Source organism: Penicillium lagena (assembly GCF_028827675.1).
Source record: "Penicillium lagena strain IBT 129212 chromosome Unknown utg000007l_segment0_segment0, whole genome shotgun sequence".
Classification (NCBI taxonomy): Eukaryota; Fungi; Ascomycota; class Eurotiomycetes; order Eurotiales; family Aspergillaceae; genus Penicillium; species Penicillium lagena.
Window position 1 is genome coordinate 1,842,910 of NW_026623228.1, and position 15,992 is coordinate 1,858,901.

The 15,992-nt window shown below is 52.0% G+C and overlaps 6 protein-coding genes across 6 annotated transcripts; 4 read left to right on the forward strand and 2 right to left on the reverse strand.

Moving 5' to 3' along the window:
• Positions 1-360: 360 nt before the first annotated feature.
• N7510_010276 (uncharacterized protein) lies at positions 361-1,958 on the forward strand (the record flags this gene model as incomplete). Its single annotated transcript, XM_056982201.1, has 3 exons — positions 361-477; positions 526-633; positions 687-1,958. The coding sequence occupies 3 exons, from the start codon at positions 361-363 to the stop codon at positions 1,956-1,958; spliced, it is 1,497 nt and encodes a 498-aa protein (XP_056830037.1).
• Positions 1,959-3,550: 1,592 nt separating this feature from the next.
• On the reverse strand, positions 3,551-4,284 carry N7510_010277 (40S ribosomal eS24 domain-containing protein; the record flags this gene model as incomplete). The annotated part of the gene is made up of 3 exons (XM_056982202.1): positions 3,551-3,627; positions 3,687-3,934; positions 4,124-4,284. Coding segments are annotated over 3 exons (486 nt in total), but the record flags the coding sequence as incomplete, so codon positions are not given.
• A 104-nt stretch (positions 4,285-4,388) lies between these two features.
• N7510_010278 (protein-lysine N-methyltransferase) lies at positions 4,389-5,607 on the forward strand (the record flags this gene model as incomplete). The annotated part of the gene is made up of 4 exons (XM_056982203.1): positions 4,389-4,610; positions 4,703-5,245; positions 5,299-5,434; positions 5,486-5,607. The coding sequence occupies 4 exons, from the start codon at positions 4,389-4,391 to the stop codon at positions 5,605-5,607; spliced, it is 1,023 nt and encodes a 340-aa protein (XP_056830039.1).
• A 676-nt stretch (positions 5,608-6,283) lies between these two features.
• N7510_010279 (uncharacterized protein) lies at positions 6,284-6,642 on the forward strand (the record flags this gene model as incomplete). The annotated part of the gene is made up of 2 exons (XM_056982204.1): positions 6,284-6,332; positions 6,386-6,642. The coding sequence occupies 2 exons, from the start codon at positions 6,284-6,286 to the stop codon at positions 6,640-6,642; spliced, it is 306 nt and encodes a 101-aa protein (XP_056830040.1).
• A 270-nt stretch (positions 6,643-6,912) lies between these two features.
• Positions 6,913-10,758, forward strand: N7510_010280 (glycosyltransferase family 2 protein; the record flags this gene model as incomplete). The annotated part of the gene is made up of 7 exons (XM_056982205.1): positions 6,913-7,194; positions 7,252-7,962; positions 8,021-9,249; positions 9,406-9,821; positions 9,879-9,934; positions 10,033-10,451; positions 10,515-10,758. 7 exons carry the CDS (start codon positions 6,913-6,915, stop codon positions 10,756-10,758), a joined length of 3,357 nt encoding a protein of 1,118 aa, XP_056830041.1.
• A 2,131-nt stretch (positions 10,759-12,889) lies between these two features.
• Positions 12,890-15,431, reverse strand: N7510_010281 (uncharacterized protein; the record flags this gene model as incomplete). Its single annotated transcript, XM_056982206.1, has 2 exons — positions 12,890-15,092; positions 15,259-15,431. The coding sequence occupies 2 exons, from the start codon at positions 15,429-15,431 to the stop codon at positions 12,890-12,892; spliced, it is 2,376 nt and encodes a 791-aa protein (XP_056830042.1).
• Positions 15,432-15,992: the final 561 nt, after the last annotated feature.

The window sequence follows — 15,992 nt, forward strand, 5'->3', positions numbered from 1 at the left end:
GCGGAAAAAAAAAAATTATAAGGGGCAACAACAGCATCCTACACAGTACAGGCAATCACACACTGATTGTTACCAAAACATAGCTTAAATCTAGCCTTACCTCCAGCAGAGACCCTCTCTCTCTCTTTCTTTTTCACTCTCAAGAATATACCCAAATATGCTCGCTATTCCCATATAGCCTTTTGTTTTATACTCTCGAGGCTTCTGTTGAAAGACGACAGCTGTTTCTCAAGCGGTATACTTTGATCCTTTCTCTCCCTGACTGGATCCAGCTGACCCATTTGGCAGGATATGGCTCACCCGTACTATTCTGAGAAAGTCGGTCTTATTCAAGATCCGTCACTTTCTGGTCCTCGTTCGATGCGGAGGACAAACCATCATGAGCAGAGTGACCGGCGCAGCAACAACTGCATCAGCCCCGTGGCCGAGTTGGATAGCAAGCTTCGCAACCCCCAGAGACGCCGGGTTCCTGTTGCAGTAAGTGTTTTGCCAACTCTAAACCATGTTAGTACTCACACTCCTTAGTGCGGCCGGTGTCGACGGAGAAAGATCAAATGCAGCGGTGACAACGGCGACGGCCATGCCTGCTCCAACTGCCGGAGTGCAGGCAATACGGACTGTCAGTTCTTACGAGTAAGTCTCTATTCTCCGAAAGCAACGGGGCCTGCAAACTAAGGGTCGGCCAGATGAAAGCCAAGACATTCAATGAGATGCATGAGATGCTTGTCACTTCCAATGGATGGCAGTGTTCTATGGGAAACCAGATTGCACCCTCGCCCCGGGCAGGGATATACGCAGCCCACGCACCAGGCAAACAAACACTTCTCTCGATGGGCTCGCCCCAGACACGAATAGCTGAACTCACTCATCCTGCCGAATACGACGTGGGTGCAGTCAATGTCCAACATAGACTCCCGCGCTTGTCAGTTGGTGTAGACCATCCTCTTCACTACGACGACGAGCAGTCTGCCAACTACAGCACTCAGTCACAGCATAATATGCTGCCCAGCAGCATCATGGACTACGGAGCGCCCGCATGGAGTCCCAAGGCATGGAGCTCCATGTTCAATACCAGCAGAGGCACCACCGGTGAATGTACCTACCCCGATTCGGAAACCAATGGCTCTATCTCTGGATACAACTACGTGCTTCCCAGTCAAGGAATTTCAGTCACAGAGATGTCTCACTCATCCATGGCATCTGCCTCATCAGCAGAGGCCCCCGGAATAACTCTCCCCACGCTGACGTGCCGGACCCAGCAACTCCAGACCGGACTGGCCAGTCTTCCCGAGGTCGTCTCCAGCGTGCCTCTATCATCAGAATACAAGAGCTCCTTCTGGAATTCCCGATGCGGCGCATCCCCCACTCAGCGAGCAACTCCTATACTCCGCAGCAACGACACCTCTCTCAGCACGAGTCCCTCATCCACCCGCATCAAGCCCGACACCAATAGTGTCCCCGATCTCGCCTTCGGATACCTCCCGATGCCAACCACAACCGACGACGCCACTCCCTCTCTCTCGTCGGGCGCACCCTCTGTACCATCCTCCGCAAGCAGCAGCAACTGCCCCTATCCAGGCCCGGAGCAGATCATTTCCTCATCTTCCCCGCCAACAGACACCCGCATGGCACGCAGTTTCTCTCGCAACTACACAAGCAACAACAATAGTGGCCAACAGCGTCTCTTGGCTCTGAACACAGACTGCAACTTGGGGATATACGGGTATGCCAGCAGCAACCGGAGTAAAAGGAGCAGCACTGACGCTGGCGATACTCGTTGCTCGGCTCCCACGCTGTTGAACGGTCTGCCCTACACCCGAGTCCGGCACGCTGATTCGCCCAACGCGGCGTTTTCGTTTAATCTCTTGCCCACGGATTCGCTGGCGGAGTATTCCCGTTCAATGGCTGTGAATATGAATCGGTCTTCTGTTTCTCCTTTGGGGAATCAGGGTTATTGAAACTCTTCCATGGAGAACATGGAGAGAGAATCTTGTGGTCTACGGGCTTTCGTCTGTTTCTGTTTTCTGCTCTACCTCTCTACATCGATTTCTTAGATTGCCACCACAAGTCCTACAACTATTGCCCACATCCACGCGCCAAACCAATTGACCGGTCCAGATAAGGGACAAGAAGAGGGGTCGGGTCTGTTACACTACTTGGTCACCTACTACCCCAGACCCCGTTGCGGAGGCTAGGTTGATATTTGCGTTTTTATTTGTATTGTCTACTGGATCTGCTGTTGCATTCATTTACCTTGTTGTGTGTACGAAGAAGTGTGTGGTTGGCCATGCCCTCGAACGGCTGGGTGTGTCTGGGCCTTGTGAGGTTGGATCTCTGGCCCTGTTTGTGTTTCTGGATGGAGAAGAGAAGGGAGTGATGGTGGACCACATCTCCTCCCCCTCGGGGTTATTTGAGTGGGTGGTTCTCTCATCCGTATCCATCTCTGTCCTTTTCCTATCTCGTCATGTCGGATGGAGTGCCTTATTTGTCTGCTCGGGTTGGCTTTTTGTTTCGAAGGAGAAGTAATGGAAGGAGGGGGCTTTGTGCTTGCTGTAATGGCCGTTTTCCGATTTTCCAGTATTGTGCTCATGGTGAATAACTGCTAATCCTGTTGACCTCTAGTTAGCAAATTCCATTCTCTATTTAGAATAGTATCTGCACCTGACTATCCAATACATGAGTAGGTAACACGGTGAGAGCAATGATTTGTCACTTTCAATTCCTCCCACCTGGTCATCTCCTTGGATATTCTTTACTCTCTTCTTTAAGTCCACCCACCACCTCCATCCTCCTCCTATATATATCCCAACTCCAACCCTAACGAAATGAAACATGCAGCCTTTCACCACCGAAGGACGGAGATTGAAACAAAACTTAGAAATTAAGGTTGTGCAATCACTAGCATGCCTTGCACAACCTGATCTGACACTCTCCCCCCCCCCCATGTCTCACCTTCCCGGAGGGTTCGAGGACCGGTCTGTACGGAAGATACACAGAGATAAAGTCCTGCTGCCTGATGATTTGGAATTCTCTCACGCCCCTGCGGAGCATGTGTGATTTGAGATACTTAACTTTGTTTCGTATCATGGACAGAGAGGCTAGGTGAGGTTAGGTTGTACCGAGTTGAGTGTCCAGGGGATAGGACAGGCACGATGGGATTACAGAGCAGAGCAGACCGGTCTACCAATGACACCACCAACTGGACAGACAATGTTTGAGAAACAAATAGTGAATTCATTCCAGGCCACAGCCTCAACCCGGATATTTCATGTGCCCTCGTGTTGCAGGAAACTGATGATCCAAAAAAACAAAAGCAACTAGATAATCCACACAACACGCCTTGTCCACTTTTCGGAATATCCATTTGGAACCATCAGATCTAGCAGCACAGGAATTTTTGTCCACGATCCACCTTCTTCAGCCGCGGGAATGGTAAAAGGCTGTCCATCCTCCAACAACGTACACGACCGAACACCAGCCCCAGGTACCGAACACACCACTCTCCCTTCGTTCTTCCATGATGATGATTGAGCGTAGGGGGTGAAGGCGTTTAGTCCTTGCTCTTCTTGGGGCCCTTGACCTTGGCGGTACCGCGGAACTTCTTGGAGCGGTTCTTCCGTTGCTTGCCTGTACACAATGAAATCAGCAATGAAACTAGATTACTGGGGAAGAGGCGAGGAACGTACGCTGCTGTCGGCTGGGCTTCTCGATCTTCGTGCCGGCACCGATGCGAACCAGGCGGTAGTGAGGCTCGAACTTCTTCAGGGCCTCCTGCGAGTCGTAGACCAGAGCGAAGCCGGTGCTCTTGCCACCACCGTACTGCGTGCGGAAACCGAAGACGGACACCTGGTCCTTGTTGGACTTGTACAGGTCGGCCAGCTTCTCGCGGAGCTCATCCTTGGAGACGTTGGGGCGGTTGGGGTGGAGGACGTCCCTGTAGAGAAAAAGATCAGATCGCTGTTTCCTAATCGAATGTATGTGTTTGTGTGTGCGTGCTCCTCGAATTCCTCCTCTTGTCGTGTATTGAATGTCCGGTCGACTCGTCCACGCCAATCCACAAATCTCGAATTCCCACACACCGATCGCACAGTCCTCGCACAGGGGTGGAAAAAGGGAGTCTTACACGACCATCTGCTTGCGGGCCAGCAGAGGGTTGCGGATGAACTTGCGAGTCCGCAGGGTAACGTGAGCGTCGGCCATTTTGGTGGTGATGGTGATGGAGAGGACGGTTGGCGATTGTTTCTTGTTCAATTTTCGTGTGGGCTCGGCTACGACGGCGCTAGCCTATCTGGGGGTCGTTTATATAATCACATCACATGACACGTTGCCCTTATCTAATCCCTCCCGATAATTAACTAATCGCCGAAACTACAAAAAGTCGAACGGCCATGATCCGCAAGCTGGTCGCCCAGTACTTCCAGCTCGTGGATCTCTCGGATCTGGCACTCCCAGATGGCCCTGTTCTCGTGCGGTCCGATGTGCAGACTGCGCTATACGAGCGCATGTTCGCGGAAACCGTGTTCCCACTGCCACCGGCCAACTACCGCGCGCGCGTGCTGAAGCTAATTCTGGCGCGCATTGAGGCGTCAATCCGTGATCCGGAGGAGGATGTAGGTTGATGTTTCTGTGCTTATACTCTTATGTCTATGTTTCATCTGAATTTCTATTTGAACCACTCCATCTGACGTATGTCTTCCTGTAGGAGATCCTCGACGATCTCATGTCCTGCTGGAGCACGCTGATCGCAACGCCCAAGACCCCAGCTCTGGAGCAAGCACAGCAATTGGAACTTGTAGAATATACGGCCCCGGTGCAGCCCGATACGACAGACAGCACACCAGAGCGCACGGTTATCACCTCCGAGTCGCGCGGGCTGATTTACGGGTCTGGCACTACGGGGTTCCGCACCTGGGAGGCAGCCCTCCATCTGGGGTCGTTCCTGGTGACTGGGATGGGTGAATCCCTCATACGCGGGAAGCGAGTGATAGAGCTCGGCGCTGGCACCGGGTTCTTGTCGCTACTATGTGCGCGACATCTCGGTGCTCAGGCGGTTGTTGCGACGGATCGGGAAACTACTCTGATTGAGAATATGGACCGCTGTGCTTCTCATAATCAGACCGAAACTGCCGCAGCGCTTCCATTCTATCCGGCTGTTTGGGAGTGGGGGACTCCCTTGGACGTTAAAGGCGGCGGGGATGCGGTGTCCGAATGGACCAACTTTGATGTCGCACTTGGTGCTGATCTGGTCAGTTTCCTTGCTCTTTTTGTCCCGGTGCCTGTATTGACATCCCTAACCAGATCTACGACGCGGATCTTGTGCCACTCCTGTTGTCCACGGTGCAGGATCTGTTCGACAATTATGGAGTTCAGCATTTTATCATCTCCGCGACCGTGCGCAACGAAGATACTTTCCAGACGTTTTTGCGTGTCTGTGGTACGTGTGAGATATCTACTTTCTTGGTAGTTGCTAACCCTAATTCAATAGAATCGCACGCCTTCACCGTTGAGCAGCTCCCCTTTCAGTCGGCACCTTCCGAATCCCAAACCGGATTCTTCCATTCGACGAGCACGCCCATCCGCACCTATCGCATTTTGCCATCGTCATGAATGAGCAACTGCGTTAAGGTGCCACTGCTGGTTATTCCTAGCCCGAACTCCAATGTGGTGTTATTTACAATGGGGCTATCAAACGACTCCATAATTTATACTGCCATTTCCGGCCTCATCGGAAGCGGCCGATTTTTTCTGCCGGACAAAAAGGGTAGTGTTGGGGGCACACACCCCACGGCTGCTTGCAGTACGCCTAGGTTACTTGCACATGGTGTCCATACAAATTAGTACTAGTGTAGAATATAGTGTACTTTTGCCTCATGTACCCTTCCTTGGTCTCGCATTGTCATAGTACACTACGCGTTGTCATAGTACACTAATCTTTCCTCGGAACTATCAAAACTCCCCTTGAATCTATCTATGTCAATGATTGAATCAAAAGCAGCACATTCTTTCCTTATAGACGTTTCTAGAAAAGGCTCTCCAATTACTAGGATTTATCACGCGAGTCAGGATGGTAATCAGATGATGACATGTGATCCTGTTTGCATTGGGTGACGTGCGTTGTATTAAGCCACTCTTATCTTTCCTTTGCTTTGTTCCTTTCGAGATTCCTACCAAGTGATCTATTCATATGAAATTCCCACCACACTGTGGACGAGTCATGTTAAGATGAACTGAGGATCAAACTGAGTGGTTTAGTGTGCGAGATGGAATGTAAGAATAAAGTCACATGACCAGTATTTCCGCTGTATGGGAGGACCCGAGGTACATCAGGGCAGGTACGCCCAATTATACTGTGGGACACATTTGTATGAACGCCATGTGTAAGTAGTCGTCATCTGGAGGTCCCGCAAACAGCCTGGTGGGCGTGTGCATCCACCATTACCCACGACAAGAGGCGACACGCTAACCGGATGTGTGCTGCCCGATAAGCAGGAACCACTCGGATCGCGGCAAATGATCGATAGTGGTGGCTTGGCACAGGCAGCATCGCAAAGGATCCGGTGGATGGTGAGCTCAGAGGAACAGGATCCCACAGTCGTTGATACTGGTCTATTAGTAACAGAGTACCATAGGACATTACCGTAGGATAGTACCAGAGTATACGGTCGTACCTAGTGGACCTGACCCAGCCCCAGTGCCTTCGGGTACCTCTCGCTCTCTTAGTCTGGACCAAATCAAAGACCCGGAGGGAAAAACTCTGCCCTGATTGTGGCGCTGAGTCTATTTTTATTCGCTATTCATTACTGATCTCTAATCGCTTTCTCTCCCGATGCCATCGTTCATCATTCATTACATCAGCTCTCTTTCTTTCATGGTCGGCGAGTTCGGGTCCTTCTTTCTTTCCCCATCGGCACCATGAATGGCACCTATCGCTACGATCATGACTTCCATGAAGAGACGATAGAGATGAATGCCCGTCACGGCAATAACCCTTATGTGTACCAGCAACAGCAATACTCGCAACCGCCCAGTCCCTACTATGAGACTCACCACCACCATTACGGATCCCAACCCATGTCGCCCATGCGACCGTCTCGCCCGCCATCAGACGAGTACGGCGCCCCAACAGGATGGCCATTGCCCGCGCCGTCGTTCGTGCATAGTCCTTATGATTCCCGATCCGCTTCTCCCTCGTTGGTAAGAGTGATGCAATTGTACTGCCCCTGAAAGAAAGCCATTCCTAAACTGTTGCAGCAGCAAATCGACCAGAGCAACCAGTCTCTAACCAACCTCGTCACTCATCCGTCGTCTCCCGTCTTCGCGAAGGACTGGGTGCAGCCGGGCTCGATCGCCCGCATCTCTGACCGAGACGACATCGACACTTGGAAAGGGTGGAAGCGCTTCCTCTTTAAATTCGTTCCACTCTTCACCTTCGCTAACTCAGGGTTGTACCTCTTCTACCTGGGTCTGCGCGTCTTCTGCGTGGTCGCGGCCCAGAAGGCTGCGGGCGAGAGCTATGCCGCCGCGTGGGTGTTCATCGCGATCGAGATCGCGGTAGCGATCCCCTCCCAGCTGCACAACTGCTGGACCATGATGGCTATGAAGAAGAGAGGGCGACCAAAGCTGCGACTGATGGGTGATGATGTCCCCATGGTGGATGTCTTTGTCACCTGCTGCGGAGAGGAGGATGAGGTTGTTCTTGATACCGTCCGTGGCGCGATCGACCAGGATTACCCCAGCCACCGGTTCCGGGTTATCGTACTGGACGATGCTAAGTCGGCAACGCTCGAGTATTCCGTCAAACAGCTCGCCCTGGCCCATCCCAACGTGCTCTATATGGCTCGCGAGAAGATCCCCGGCAAGCCACACCACTTCAAGGCGGGCAATCTCAACTACGGCCTAGACCAGGTGCGGTTTTTGCCGGGAGGACCAGGCGAGTACATGGCAGCTCTCGATGCGGATATGGTAAGTGAATAAAAATCTTGTCAAAGAGCATCCTTTTTACTGACATTCTATACCCCAGATTCCGGAGCAGGAATGGCTGCGTGCCGTTCTCCCCCACCTGGTTGCCGATCCCATGATGGCCCTTGCATGCCCACCCCAGCTGTTTTATAATACTCCGCTCTCCGATCCGCTCGCGCAGAGCTTGGACTTTTTCGTGCATGTCATCGAACCCATCAAGGATGCGCTTGGTGTGGCCTGGTGTACTGGGTCTGGGTATATCTGTCGGCGGGAGGCTCTCGATCAGATCGGTCATTTCCCGCTGGGTTCTTTGGCCGAGGACGTTGCCACATCTACGCTGATGCTGGGTAGGGGTTGGCGAACGGCATACATCCACGAGCCGCTTCAGTTTGGTACCGTTCCTGAGGACTACGGTGGCCACCTGAAGCAGCGAACGAGATGGGCTATCGGAACCGTGGACACTGCTTTCAAGCTGAAGTTTTGTCTCTGGGGTGATGCCGTCAAGAAGATGACCGTGGCCCAGCGCTTCTCGGGGTTCCTCTACGCTACGCTCAGTTTATATACAATCTTGGTCACGGCATCTCTCTTCGCGATCCCCATCATTCTGTTGTGGGGTAAGAGACTGGTTGCCTATGCGAACGAGGAACAGCTGCACTGGCTCATCTGGGCTTGTTTCGCGGCCAGCATCATGAACCGCCTCTGCGAGTTTGTCCTGTTCAGTCCCGCGGGCTACCACACCGGACAGCGTGGTGCTCGATACCAAATGTGGATGTCGCCTTATATTGCGCTGTGCATTATCCGGTCCTTCATTCTGCCCCGGTGGCTTGGCGGCCAGACACAGGCCTTCAAGCCCACTGGATCCTTGGGTTCAACCCTCAACGAGCGAGACCCGAAACAACGGCGGCCCATGTTCGTTCGGTTGCCCGTGCTCTTGTTCAACTATATGGCTGTTTTCCATCTGGTCTTTGTCTACGTCACTCTAGCAGCGGTCGTCGTCTCGACCTACCGGTGTTTTGCCCTGAACAGCGATTTCAAGGGGATCGTCCTGTGTCTGATCACCCACGCCTTCTGGCCACCGATGGTCTTCCTGTTCATCTGCACCTCCCTTTGGACCCCTCTCTCGTACATGATCGATCCCCCGAACATGCCAGACCGCGAGGATCTGTTGATCCGAGACCCCAAGACAGGGGTTGCGCACCCGACTGCGAGAAGCAAGAAGATCGGGTTCGGTGGCCAGGCCGCCTGGTTTGAGCTGGAGTACTCTCTCTCCACGGTGGCCACGACGTTGGTGTTTGTCTACTCGTGGTTTTTCTAGCCTAGCATGTACAACGTGTACAACCATGTAATATCATAGATAAAGGGCCGTTTCGATTAATTATTATAAGTGGATCATGATAAGTGATTAGTTATGCATTTTGTCTCAGATTAATTTCTTTCCGAAAATAGATTTTTCTCTTTAGGGCATCCCGAAAAGGCGGTGGCAAAGGCGGTGAAGATATCTTATCTGAGGCACAGCCTCTCTGACACTCTCTTTCTCTCGTCATTGCACCGTCAGTTGCTCGAGTTATTGTCCGAGAAGATGGTTCTGCGATGGATCGTCAACTTCGGCCTCCTGGCCATCCCAATTGGGGGTACCATCGGCGCCATCCTGGGCATTGAAGCCCACCGCCAGGCAAACGGACAGGCTCCTCTTTTCGCTGGCAGCGGCGACAATGGTGGCTCTGGCTCTGGATCTGGAGGCAGCAGCACTGGTTCTTCTGGGAATACCGGTACTCATTTCACTGATAACGGGGTCACCAATTCGCGTTATTGCAACAAGTCACTTGGTATTCCCCCGGAGTCGAAGGGACAGCAGTTTACATGTGAGTCGGAGGAGTCTGACCGTTGTACTGTCATCCTGACTAACTGTCTGTCTGCAGTTAATCCAAATCAGTGGGGCGTCACATCTAGCACAGTTGGAGGTTTATGTATGAATGTACGTCGACCGAGCCTGATGGCTGGCCATTCCCACATCGGGATCTAATCTATATACATAAGGGTGTGAACAAGTTAACTAACGTTATATCTTTCCAGATCACAACCTTCGACAACATGACCTACGCAACGAAATACACCGCCCCAGCGTTCTCCGCATCCTGGATCTATGAGCCCGCCGCCGGGGACCAGCCCACGCACGCATACCCCAACGTCATGGTCGACAACGTCTTCCCCGTCGAGCTGCAGCAGATGTCAGGTATCAACCTTGATTTCCATTGGACGTACGGCATGGGCAACAGCACCGCCGCGTCGACCGACCTCGCTACTCTCAACGCCGCTGATTTTAATGGCAACGTTGCTATCGATATGTTTTTCGACTCCGACTCCACCACCGCTCAGGACAGCCTGAAGGCCAATTACGAGGTTATGATCTGGTTTGCGGCGTTCGGGCCCTCCACTATGCCCCTTGGGTATCAGAATGTGGTGGCCCGTCATGTGTTGGACGGGACGACATTGTAGGCACTTCCATTTCTTTTTGACCTTGACCAAAATCTCGGACGCTAATCGGTTGTATGTAGCGAGCTCTTCAGCGGCACAAACGGCAACGGCCAAACCGTCCTCACGTGGAACGCGACCCAGATTGCGGAAACATTTAACGGGGACATCTCGCCACTCATCACGGATCTGTATAACCTGGGTGCAGACGGGTACCCGAAGAAAACGGATTATCTGGGGGTGTTCCAGTTAGGCTCAGAGGCGTTTTCGTCGAATGACTGGGCAACATTTTCGGTGCCGACTCTTTCGGTTGACATACAGGTTTAGTCTGATTCTCGGGATTTTATCCTTCTGTATAGATCTAGAGGCTGGAGTTTGGCGTTGAATCAGGCAGGCATTATTAACTCATCATGAATTCTTGCTGATAAGAGAACAATTCAATCCTACATGGAATTTTTTCTTCTTCACATATCATACTGAGCAATTAGGCATGGCAATAATTGGGTAGCAGAAGTACGTAGTTACATGTTCCTCCATCTTTAATGATTATTAAAAGTTGTACCTAAGTTCTTACTCCCTATTCCGGTAGGATCTGAGTCCGTTTTGGGTTAAAGATCATTTGCGGAAATTAAAGCCTTCTTATTGGCCCGGATTCTGTTCAACTATTTCCTGTTTATACAGTAGTTTTGTGCATATGTGTGGAATGCATGGACTCCGTACGCTTCAAGAAGAAATCCCTAGGGATGGGGGGTCTTGACTTATAACTAACAGTAAAGTAATAAGCAGACCGATTTGCGGTTCCATCAGCAGGCCAACTAGGCATCGAAGTCTTTGAAATCCCGGCCTTGGGACGCGTGGCTTTGCATCCTAACCAACCAGGTAGGACTCAGCCGGTTTGCGCTGATGATTACTGCAGGCCCTATGCTGATAGCTTGATATCTTGGCGAGAACTATCAATATGCTGGTCTTGTACTTTCGAAGCTGTTGTTTCGGATGCGTTCTCTATAGAAATTTGAAACAGTCGTCTAGTCAGCTTGTCATGGTGTCTATTAAATACGCGAGTATTCCTAAACATATTCGGCTAACCACTGCATTGATGGTTGTGTCACCATGAACATTGTTTGCTCTCTCTAATCCAATCAATATAAGCAGCCCATCACTTTCTCACTTCTATCACTCTGTCCTCTCTCCTCCACGTGAAGCACTTTTGATGGAGTATCTCAGCAAGATGAAGAGATTAGGTCGAATCATCCCCGGAATTTTGCGTACTATTCAAGTATAAACCCCTCCTTTTTCTTCTTAATTATACATGATCCACCTATCACCATCAAGGAACTACATTGCTCATCCATAGCTGCATAACAGGCCATTCTCTCCGTCTCAATCCTCGGTTTATCAATCGATCTCGCAAAAGGCCAAGTCATCAAATATGTCCCGGGGACAACAATCCTCGGCGCGTTCACGGGTGCATTCGGTGTCATAGCTGCACTGATAGGAGTGGTGGGGATATATATTAGTTCCGTGCAGGAAATTTTGTTGCTCATTTTGGATGGCGTGGCTGTTATTGTCTTCCTTGCTGGTGGGATTGTATGTCTTTATTTACTTTCCCCTATCATTTTCTTCTTCCGGGCTGTATATCTACATAGGTATCTACTGTAGGTATGGTCATTGATCTGCTATGCTAATATTTCTGGGGAATAGGCATTCTCAGTGGCCCTCCAGAGAACACACTGCTCTAGCTCTTCTTCTACAGGATCAAACCCTCTCTTCAAAGGCGGATGCGTTTCCTTTAATGGGGCTAGTGAGTGCTATGACACTGCTTTGAAGGATACAGCGGAATTGAGAAGCCAATGCGAGTCAGCAATGGCTAGTGCCGCGCTCATGTTCGTGGGTGTTTTACTGTGGCTTGGGACAGCCTGCTTTGGGGTTTGGAGGAGACAAGAAAAAAGGAGAATGGGAAAAGAGAAGAGTGAGGAGTTGGCTCAATCTTCGGACTCTGACAGGGCTGTTCCGATCGCCGCTGAAGCGGATGGGCGGGATGCTTGTGTTGAGGTTGAAGGGAATGATGCTATTACTAAATATACGGAGACTGAGGGGAGCGGGATGTACCGGGGACCGCATGAGCTTGGAGAGGGGTTTATTGCTGAGTTGCCGGCTTGTAATGAGTGTAGGAGGTCAGTTGATTCCGGTAGAATATGAAGATAATGCCTTGTATTTGGACTCAAGGACAGCGGGACAAGGGATGGTTGATATACTGTAGATGTATTTGATTAGGACCAAAAACGGAAAATGAGAAAATGAGTTTGTGTCGGGTATCATCATATCCACGCAACGCCTTTCAAACGTAATCACAAGGGCGCTGAAGACAAAAAGAAATGTGGCGTCATGCCATAATGACCAAGATATAAGGTAAATCGCTACAAAAAAGAAAGATTGTAAAGATGGGATAAAGGAAAGCCTAGCCATCTCCCTCGGCTAGACTCTCTCGTAGCAAGTCCTCGTCAAGTCCCTGAGCATGAATGGCTATCGGAGCTCGTGGCGGAGGCCGGTAGCCCATAATTGGACCCTTTTGATTCACGCCTGTGAACCGGAACCGGGGTGGAGCAGGGCCAACCGGGTTATGAAACCCTGCTGATGGGGTTGACGAGGACAGCGACGGCGACGAATCGGGTCTGGTGTCACCGTCAGAGGCTACTGGGGCCATGCCCCAGCGCCCTAATACCCAGCCGCCCATGCGACGGCCGAGTGTTGCCGACTTTCGAGGGGTTGCTGTCGAGCTGGTGCTGGTGCTCTCAGCAGAAATGACGGACGATGATTCCATGGGGACATTATTGCCTGCAGCCACAGAGGCCAACAATGATCTAGACGTTTTGCCAGAGCTCTTGCCACGGTCCACTGTAATCATAGGTGCTGATACGACAGGAGGCGTAGACACGAGCTCAACGCTAGGAGATACCATGCGCTGGGGTATGCGCATGCCAGCACGCCAGTCACCCATCCGGGAGAAGCGGCTCGTCGGGGTATGAATGTCCATGCCGGCCACAGTGTCGAACAAACTGTCATGGGAGGTGGATCTGCGCAGAGGCGTGAATGGCATTTGCATATTAAAAACGCCTTCGTCGGCGATTGGGGTAGCATGTTGGTAGGGTGCGGAGGAGGCTTCTTCTGACTCTTCTGGGATAACAGGCTGTTTGCCATTGGCTCGGCTGAAATGCTCGTCATCAAATGCCTGGGATGGGTCGTCAAGTGACGAGCCAATATCGTCGATCTCGGCTAGAGGTCGGAATGGCAAATCGAAGCCCTTTACATTGCGTGCCCCCATGGTAGGAGACCCAAATACCGTACTGCCGGGACTGGTCGGCTGGGAATCGAATCCACGATCAATTCGGTCGAAGATGGAGGATGTGTGGAAGGCAGATTGAGGAGAACTTGCAATGGAGTCCGCAGCCCGGGACTGCAGAGACCAGCGGCGGGAGGAGGAAGGTGGCGGTATAGAGACAGAGGTCTGAGACAGAATTGTGGACGTGGAGGAGTTGGACAGTTGAGTGCGGTGGCCAGGTCTTCGAGGTGACTGCGTTCCTGAAGCAGAGCTTCCCATGAGCGAACGTTTCTTTTTCACGCGACGGTTGAGCGAGCCCTTGTCTTTCTTCGCAGACGGTGAGTGGTAGTGGTGATGGATATGGAATTCCTGAGAGACACGTCGTCGCTCCTTGGCTTCCAGCTCTTCACTCAAGGTAGTGGACGTAGTCGGTACAACATTATCGCCTTCCCCGTCGCCGGGCAGCGGCTGGTGAGACATGACCTGCTCGCGCAGGTTCTGCACCTCCTCGTTTGAGCTCTCGAGCATCTCCCGGAGCTCCATGATGCCCACTTGTAGATTGGCGTTGTCCTGCAAAATATCCTTGACAAAGCGAGATACCACAGTCCCTTCAGGATTGCGACCGAGGTCGGAGGCCGCGGCCGCGCCCTTAAGACGTCCCGCAGCGTTATCCAATTCACGCTCCACAGCTCTCTTTCGCTCCATGCGCTGCACAAGATCTTCATGCCGTTCGCGCTCTTCACGGGCCTCCTTCTCGATACGGTCGACTTGATCATGGAGATCTCGAAGTGTGGATTCTGCATTTTTCCACCGCTGCAATGCAGATTTCTCATCATCTTGTGCAGAGAGCAAGATGTCCTGTAATCGGGACTGTTCGGTTTCCATCATCATTAACTGCGTCTCAAGCTCAGCCGCACGCGCCGCAGCCCCGGTCAACGTCCGTAGTTCAGCTTGTGTGCTTTCCAACGTAAGGGCAAGCATCTTGGCTCGATCGTCGGACTCTGAGACAGCCTGATTTAAGCCGTCCAGCTGGTCAAGCAAGCTGCGGTTCTCTTCGACGATGCGAGCATTTTCGGCCTGAACCTGTCGTTTTTCGCGCTCCAACGCATCAATACTTGCGACTAGGCGGTGGCGGTCCTCTTCCGCCTCGGCCATGTAACTTTCATGGCGGTAGAGTAGGGCCTGCAAAGCAAAGGTCAGCGCCGAAGACCCTGCTGGTGCAGCATAATCTTGAAGGGAAGCCATGACGGACGCCAACGCAGCGAGAGAGAATGGGGGACCGCAAGACTGAGGCCATGTGTATGTGAGAGAGACAGAGAGGAAGTGTGTAGCAAATGTGCCCCTACGATTCGCAGGACATAGGGTTGGACAGAAAAAGCAAAGAACATCGAAGTTTTGGAATGCCAGTGTTATAGTTGATGTATCAACATGCATAGTTTACGCCGGTCCAGCAGTCGCCCGTGCCCGTCACACCGTCGATCAAAAAGAGAGCACGTACCTGACCTAACCTCGCCGCGGTCTCGAGGTCCTTTTCGAGGCCCTCGAGGGCAACATTATTGTGCTCTAGTAGGGCGCAGTCATCGCGCCCGCAGCAGCAGCGCAGGGCGGTGGATGATGCGCTCGAGTGTTTAGGAATGCTAGGGATGCGGTCCGCGCCCGGGGTATGCGGACGGGAATCCATGGGCGGCATGAGAATGCGAGGATAGCTAGCCCCTTGACCGGAGCGAATAGGTGGAGGAAACCGCCCGAGACACGATGCGATGCGAGGTGCAAGTTTCACTGATAACGATGCGGAGAGAGCTGCTCAGGTGACCGCTGACGTAACGATCAGGCACGAGATGTTGGTGCCTAATTTATGCCTGATAGTTCAGGCGCTACTTCGGCGTGATTGCCGTACATGGAGAGCCCCTAAGTGAGGCTGGCGTGGAACCCAGTCAATTTAGCCGGAAAGCAGAGCAGTGCCGGGAAAAGTGAGTTCCGAGTAGAATTCTCCCTAGCTACTAAGAATGACTCCATAGCCCTGCTCCAAGGCGCCACGAAACCTTATGACTTTTCCAATCACCATCTCCGTATAGTTATTTAACCCACTTTATTGACCACCAAGTAAACGACGTAATAATGTTCAGCACCAATCCTGCTCGCTTCGGTTACTGCCCCATATTCCTCCACGCTTCCCCGTTCTCCCCCGCACGGCAGGATTGAAGGTGGAGTTCACGAACGCCTACTCGGAACTAGGCCGATT